Below are 8,253 nucleotides of genomic sequence, written 5' to 3'. Positions count from 1 at the left end.
GTTTTCAAATGCACAATCTTTTGAGAATTGAACGTATGCAATGTTACGACTTTGCTAAATGTTACATACAACGCATGTAGCATGTATATATGTTGCTACTATCACTACAGACTTACGTAGTCCTGCGTCACCTATATATGCGGTCGTGTCTTGTACACAACCCCTCTGATTTTTGTCCCTGCGGAAAGGATTCTCTCCCACGCTTCACTTGCTTCGCAAACGCTTCCATTGCTTGCAATTATCTGTGCTCGGTAGCAATAAACCATCGGAGAATATTTTTATCGTTCATAGAAATGCAGCGAATACCGATAATTAAAACATTCCGCAATCTCATGTTCTAGCAGCTGTGCACCGTTTAACGATACAGGATCGCTTCCTAGCGAAATTTTCACACCCCCCACTTATGGCTTAACCAAAATTGGCAAGCTGCAGCAAGCGCGTGTTTAATCAATATAGGACATTCCGTAGGAAGAAACTGACGTTCTGAAACACCGGTGTCAGTCGTTTTACAATTGACTTTTGTAGAGTTGTAGGAAATTCTATTACCTACGCTTCAATGGTCTGCATAAAGTCTGTTCCAGCTAGTATTTGGCCGCTTCTTTCTAGTTGCTACCTGCAGTGCCTCTGGTTGTCGTGCCAAAAAATTGATGACAGCGTTTTGATTACTTTTCATTTTGATAATCGGTTTACTTAGCGGTAAATTTTTTATCAAGATTCAAGAAAGATTCTCCGTTCCTTTTAAAAAAGCTATAAAAATAGATTTTCATGAATTTTATACTTTATTTCCTCATGAAGAAATTACAAGTTTGCGCGGCTAAATTGCAAACGGAACCGACTTTCTACGCCATGAATGCTGAAATGAGTGAAACTTGGGTTGATAATCGGAATTTTCATTTTTGCCAGCTCTGCCAAATGCTATACACGGTCAATCGGTTAATGCGAGAAAATTCTTAGAAGGGTCCGTCCTTCGTCCTTTGTCTGCTACCTACTCCGTACAGTTGAGTGAGGGAATCAATCAATTTATGATTGCTAATCAATTTATTTTTAAAGAAAACAGTTTCCCAAACGATTGAAGTCCGTATCTTTGATCTTGAACCCATAATTAGAAGTTTGCCTTAGTACGGTTGAGGTTACAGTTCCGTTTAGAGAGCAGAATGGGGAAAGAAGGGAAAAGTGAAGGGTTTGTGAAATTTTTAATTGAAATTGTTCGATTCTCGTGTCCGGTTCTTTCGCAGACTGTAAAGAAGACAAAGAAAAAAATGGCTTTCTTTTCTTTAGTAAAATTTTGACGACTGAAAAGCAAAAAACTAGCCAAAACTACTAACCACCTTTTCTTGTGGGAATATCAAATCAAATTGTTCCCATTTCCCACAGTAAAAAGTGACGTTTCAATTTAATACTTCAAGTATCATTTCCTATGACTTACTGAATTGACATTACTTTTATCCCCCTTTAATCGAAAAGGGAGATAAGGAGTTTTTACTGTTCGACAAAACTAAATAGGAAGCTTTCCTCCAATTGGAAAGGTAATCCAATGTAATCTGAACTTTATTTCAACCATAATTCATAATTGGGTTTGCAGGAAGCAAAAGTTAATTGGAATGCAAGCCGAGCAATCAGTCTCTTTTTTATATTTTATTTTTATCTGACTGATAGGTTTTGGAATGTCCGGCTTCCGGCCATCCGATTTCGATGACTGTCAATCCTTCGAAGCAGAACAATTCAATTTTTTCTGTTTTTCGACGATGGAAACGTGGTTTTTGCTAATTATATAAACTTCCTACCGGATTTGCGAGTTGCAGAGAAACTAATTATCGGCGAACTTTCCGTTAAGTGGGTATGTAAAAGACTCGAGGGTCCAATTCAGCAGCGAGCAAACCAAATTTTATTATATATTCATCCAGCTGCATCGAGTCATAAATTCAGCTCAAGGTAGTTGATTAACTGCATTGCATGCAGATCTGCTCGCCAGATGGGTATTCCTGTGAGAAAAGGCCAAATTTCGGATTGCATAGATTTAATTAAAATTGTCCAGTTGAATTGAACAGATTTGTTCTGGAACTTTACTCGGTAGGTACATCATTAATGCCAATATAAAACTTCTTTCGATCACAGCAACTATCGTACAGTTTGGTTTTGATTTTCACAAATGTATTTGTTTCATAATTTATTTTTTCCTTCATGTGTTAAATTGTAGTAATTTTCCTCAATCTATGACATACAACACGAAACACTACAGAAACAGTATTTTGAACAGTGGTTCGTTGGTTTGCAGATTTATGGTTCCCAGTAAATCAAACCTAATCGTTAGTTAATTAAACACAATTCTAGAGAGCAAAGTTTTAACAACTATAGTTTGTGATCATTCTTGCTAACACGGTATATGGATGACAATTAGGTGAATCGAACATGCATTAAACTAGGCTTCATAGCATCTCTTCGTGTGCCATCTAAATACAGCACTCTTGTAAAACAACTTCAATATATTTCTCAATCACACGCTTTAGTTTTTTTCCCCGTAAACTGTCGTTCTCTTCTGCTTCAAAAAATATCACACACACTAAACGGGCTCGTACACTTTGCCGAGAATTGCACAAGTCAGCCTGTCAGGAGTCACACGAGCCTTCCGTAGCAGCCGGATGTTCCCATTAGCAGCGGTAGCAGTAGCCATAAAAGCGGCACTGTAGCAACAAGCAGTAGTGGCATCCGTGCCACTGGTCCTTGCGGTCCGGCGGAGCACAGTTCATTCTCCAGTCTATCACAGTTGAGAAAGTGCCGATCGGTAGAGAGCAGCTTGGCAATCTTTTTCAAAAACACGGCCGATTCCAGCTTGCACTTGTAGGAGGCACTGTTGAAGACACAGCTCTCGTAGCCGTAGCGAGCACTGGAAAATAAATTAGAACACAAGAGCAAGGTTAGAGAGGTCGGTAAAGGTTGAGTGGATGTTACTGTCGGACGAGGGATAACAAATTACGAAGGATATTAGAGCGATTGATGTTTTCCGTAGAGGTGGTGAAGCTTAGGTATTGTAAATCTCTGGAAACCAACCCGAGAGCCAGGGATAACCCGCATTGCCTTAGCAGGATGCTATTTTTAATACAGCTTTGGATTAAAAGAAGAAAATGACGGGCCGAAAATAGAAGTATTATTTTAGTTACAAGATTTTTTCGTTTTGAATGACACAGAGTAATCTTTAAATAGACTTTTATGTAATATTCAATCGGGGCGCCGTGTATTTTAAGTAATTAGTTTTCATTAAGCTTGCATTAAAAAGGAATACATTTTAAACCCAACCTTCTGGCGGTCGGTTAAATGAATATACATTAAATTGAAAAAGTTGTTCGCCTACGAGGCAAAAGTACAGTGCCATGTAATACCCTGCCCCACGCACGATCGCCACTTATCAGCAAAAGTGCATGTACTGCACGTTGAAGCTCTGCTGCGTCGTTCGTGCCATTTCCTCCTTCAGGATGCTGATGAAATTTCTCGAACAGGAATCCCAGTCGTTGTGCATGTAATGGAAGCATGCCTTGTGCTTCAGGAACTCTGCACCGGCCGGGCAGCAACCGTGAACGGGAAAAACAAAGCAAAGTGCAATTATTACTTCGGTGTAAAAGAATTCCCTGCAATGGACAAGCTAGTCACGATTCGCTAAATGGCTACAATAATGGCCTGCTGTTTACGACGTTTCCCAGAGCAATTCACACAGTGTGCTATGACGAGTGTGATTGAAGAAGACACAACCAGTTTGAACCGCGGTAGGTAATTAATATTTCACGTACCTCGCTGGAAGGACTTGTCGCGGCACAGGTAACCGTACAGCTTCCTCGCACCGTACACCTCATTCTCGATGATTTTGCGTTCCTTCGAGTCGATGCAGGTGTTGAGATAATGCTGGACACAGTCCATGCCCCGGTTGAAAACCCTGGGGGAAAATTGGAATTGAAAAGCGACGCGACATGATTATGCGGAGCATTTGTGCAAATTGGAATTCTAGCCGACGGCAGAACATAACTTCTGGTGATTTATGGCAACAGAGTACCTTCGGGGTTGACCCACCCAAGGTGGTGGGTGGTGTACGCTACTCACATGCATCGAGCGTTGATTTCCTCGGCCGATTCCGGAATTTTGACCGTGTAGAGTAGATCGACCGCGACCTTTGGTGTCGTGTTGTGGAAGCAATTATCTAGCATTAGGGAAACCTGACCGCACACCGGTTCTGGCAAATGTTGGTTAGATTCTAGGGGAGGATAAAGGCAGGAAGTTGCAATTAGTATGATAAAACGTAGCTATTTTTTACGAAAATATTTTGCTTTCATTTGAACCACAAATATTGATAGCTAGAATAATTAATTCCACTGAATACGGTCAACGGACACAGCATTCTTTTTGCTTTTATCCATAACAGCCAATCACGTGAACTCCCACGTGACATTTTTACATATATGCTAATATAAACAAAGAGAAAACTGCGCTCTTTAGAAGTGTTGTTCACTGTTGTTCACAGAAGTGTTGATGCCACGTTGCAATTGAATGTGGAGAAATTTCAATTAAATAAAAATTATCATTTTAATAATTCCTCTCGAAGTATAAATATTAATACAGTGGTTTGCCGATTTTATCTTCTTCTTCTTCTTCAGTAGCATAGAGCCGGGGTGGCTCGTGCTGTTTCAAGCACTCGTCTCCATTCAACTCGGTCTTGGGCCACTCGTCGCCAATTTCCTAGTCGTCTCAGAAGTCACAAATCGCTTTCGACCTGGTCGAGCCATCGTGCACGTTGGGCCCCCCTGTTCCTGGTGCCGGTGGGGTTGTTGAAGAGGACTATTTTCGTCGCACTGTCGTCCGGCATCCTTACGACGTGTCCGGCCCACCGTAGCCTGCTAACTTTCGCTAGATGTACGATGGGAGTCTCCCCTAGCAGTGCCTGTAGCTCGTGATTCATACGCCTCCGCCACTCTCCGCTTTCAGTTTGTACTCCGCCAAATATCGTCCGCAGCACTTTCCGCTCAAACACGGCAAGGGCGCGTATGTCCTTCGTAAGCAGCGTCACGGCTTCAAGTCCATAAAGAACTACCAGTCTAATAATGGTTTTGTACATTGTTAGCTTCGTGCGGCGGCGTATGCTTCCTGATCGTAGCGTTTCACGAAGTAATGGTCAGAATCGATATCCGCACCCCGACGGGAGCGTACGTTCGTGATGTTAGAGAAGAACCGGCCCTCTATGAGAACGTGGTCAATTTGGTTCATTGTACGTTGGTCAGGTGATCTCCAGGTGGCTTTGTGGATATCCTTGCGCGGGAAAAAGGTGCTTCGGATCACCAGGCCTCGGGAAGCTGCGAAGTTTATACAACGTTGGCCGTTATCGTTTGTGTCGGTGTGCAGGCTATGGGGTCCTATCACCGGTCTATACATTTCTTCCCTACCGACCTGGGCGTTCATAACCCCGATGACGATCTTGATGTCCCGTGACGAGCAGCTGTCGTACGTTGCCTCTAGCCTCGCGTAGAACGCTTCTTCCTCATCGTCGGGTCTACCTTCGTGCGGGCAGTGCACGTTAATGATGCTATAATTGAAGAAACGGCCCTTTATCCTCAATACACACATTCTCTCGTTGATCGCCTTCCAATCAATCACGCGATCCTGCATTCCGTCCAGCACTACAAAGCCCGTCCCCAGTTCGTTGGTAGCGCCACCGCTCTGGTAAAACTGGGTCTTTCCGCCACGGATCTTCCATACCTTCTCTCCTTTGCGACAGATTTCCTGCAGAATTACGATGCCGAGTTTGCGGGGTTCCAGCTGTTCAATCAGCACCCGCTCGCAACCTGAATTGTGAATTGAGACCCCTCCCCTCTTTAGGAGGGGAATAATGACCCCTCTTAATTGAACTTTTGCAGTGTAGTGCCTCTCAGTTACTTGTACATCTGTTATTGTAACGAAAATTCTCATATTGCAAAAAATAAAACCCTTTTTTTCATTTTAATGTGTCTACTCTCTTTGTCAGTTTCCCTTATGTTATTCTCCAGCCACTTGAAAATCTGACATCTTCCCGGTAATCCTTATAGATCGACAAAACCCCGTTTTTGAGCCTTACCTTTGTTAATGGCCACCCTATCCCTCCTTTCAGAAATTCAGCAACTTGTACAACTGCTATCGTTTCAATTGCAAGAGAAACGCACCCCTTTACCCATTTGAACCTTTCTTTCCCCTTGTAAGAGACCATCTCCCTCTTTTGTCAACCCCTTTTGCTTTTTTTTGTTTTTGAACAGCCCAGAAGCCCCGGAGCTAAGGCGAAACATACATTCATACTCACGCTCTTCGTCCCCCTACTTGTCGGTTCTTTCCCAGTCAGCTTCGTCTTCTGTCACGTCGCTAATTATGCATTGGTTTGGTCTATGAAAATCACTATAATGGCAACTAAACAAAAGTCTTTTTTACCATATATTACTCTTCGGTGGAAGCCCCTCTTTTCTCAAAGTTATTTGCACAACTGCAATCGGTTTAAATGCAAGAGAAACGCATCCCCTTCTACTTAGCCCCTTGTTAGGGCCCCCGTTTTGGCAACCTCCCAGTGCTGATTCCCTTATGTCAAGTGTGCCAAGTTTGAAGAACAACCACCAAGGCATGGGGGGTTGTGCAGACTCCTTTTGTCCAGCGCCTCTGTGGTTCATAGGTACACAGGTACCAGCGAGCCACATGCCCTGGCGGGTGTTGTGGGTTCGAATCCGGTTATAATCTCAGATTATAGCTTGGTTCGACCCATGCACCTTCCAGCATTGGACAAAAGGTAGGAGTCACAACGACAACTTGTTAAGCGTAGCTACCTATTACCCCCCCTTCCTTTCCGCTCTTTCCCCTCCATTCCCAAAAAAACCTTCTTCATTACTTTCCCTTACCGTCTCGTCATCAATTGTAGAACCATCACGAGGTTTGGTCAAACCAAACCATCCAGGCGTTTTGGAGTTAGAGTTTCTCCCACTGTTATGAACCCCCCGCTTTGTCAACCGCTTCAATTCTGATTCCTTTATGTCAAAGAACATGTGTGCCAAGTTTGATGAAGAACCGTCCAGGTGTTTCGGAGTTAGAGCCTCGCCCCCTGTTATGAACCCCCCTCCCTTTTTTCAATCCCCTTAGTACTGATTCCCTTATATCAAGGAACATGTATGCCAAGTTTGGTGAAGTACCGTCCAGGCACTTCGGAGTTATGGCATCCCCCCCCTGTTACGAACACCCCCCCCCTCTTATCAACCCTCCAGTGCTGATTCGCTTATATCAAGGAATATGTGTGCCAAGTTTGGTGGAGATCACTCTAGGCGTTCTGGAGTTATGGTGGAACATAAAAACAAACTCACGCTCACTTTTATTTATATAGAAGATAGATTTTGAACGTTAATAACTCTGCCAATTATGAATGGATTTTCATGGTTTAGATACCGATCGACTTTAAATACCGAGGTGACGTAGGACTACGAAAGTCTCTTTGTAGCGATAGTAGCATGTGTCCATGTATGTAACAAACAGATTCTTCATATATACATGTAATGTTTATCAAAGTAGTAACGTTGTACACGTTTAATCCTCAACAGATTTCGAAGTTATTTCTATGAATTGATTGAATCTATTTCATTAAAACGAATCGAAGTCACACTAAACCAAACAGTAAATAAATTTGTATGATCTGTTTCTACGTTGAACAGTGCTTTTCCTCTGGTAATCTAGTAGACGGTACGCGCGAGATTTCAAAAAGCTGAAATTTTCGCGCAAAACTTTTCTGCGACTTACAAAAGAAGAACACCGGTAATAAAGCATTTAAAAGCTGCAGACGTTCTGGAAGTGGTAGAAAATGTCACTCGTGACCAGAAAACTTATTCCCGCCGTTTGTTGGTCAGCCGCAACGGAGAAAATTTCAACTTTTCTCTCATTGCCTGTGTTATTATGGTAATAAAACTGGGCAAAAAATATAATAAACTCTTCAATCGTTGTGTGGCCCTTAAAAGGACCGATTGTTTGATTATCATAACTCCAGCTTGCAATACACTTGCACTAACGCACTTAGCGTAATTTTCTTTTCGGTAAATTGGAGTACCGATAACCGCTAACCAAGCACGGGTTCTTGCAACGAGCCAAGCGGAAAGCCTCAACAGCTATGCGATCTAAAATAACATCGACGAAGCGGATGAAATACCAGTCCGGGTGGCCAGCTGCAAGTGAAGTGGGATAGTTCTGGTCTTTTTGCTGTTGCGGGCACTTCTGCAT

At 42.7% G+C, this 8,253-nt stretch overlaps 1 protein-coding gene across 1 annotated transcript; it reads right to left on the bottom strand.

Annotated features, from left to right (window-relative positions):
• Positions 1–2,613: 2,613 nt before the first annotated feature.
• LOC128745460 (uncharacterized) lies at positions 2,614–4,435 on the bottom strand. Its single transcript, XM_053842535.1, has 5 exons — positions 4,429–4,435; positions 4,090–4,240; positions 3,783–3,925; positions 3,406–3,546; positions 2,614–2,885 (listed from the first exon to the last, which is right to left on the bottom strand). The coding sequence occupies exons 1-5, from the start codon at positions 4,433–4,435 to the stop codon at positions 2,614–2,616; spliced, it is 714 nt and encodes a 237-aa protein (XP_053698510.1).
• Between the last annotated feature and the right edge of the window lie 3,818 nt (positions 4,436–8,253).

Source organism: Sabethes cyaneus, chromosome 1, assembly GCF_943734655.1.
Source record: "Sabethes cyaneus chromosome 1, idSabCyanKW18_F2, whole genome shotgun sequence".
In the NCBI taxonomy this organism is placed as follows: Eukaryota; Metazoa; Arthropoda; class Insecta; order Diptera; family Culicidae; genus Sabethes; species Sabethes cyaneus.
The sequence above is the reverse complement of the archived record's forward strand: the minus strand, read 5'-3'. Positions and strand labels throughout refer to the sequence as shown.

Excerpts from the sequence above, each read along its gene's own strand:
- LOC128745460 (XM_053842535.1), bottom strand. Across the intron at positions 3,926-4,089 it reads GAAATCAACGCTCGATGCAT|GGTTTTCAACCGGGGCATGG; the intron begins GTGAGTAGCGTA and ends ATTTTCCCCCAG. Across the intron at positions 2,886-3,405 it reads GCAGTACATGCACTTTTGCT|GTGCTCGCTACGGCTACGAG; the intron begins GATAAGTGGCGA and ends ATTTATTTTCCA.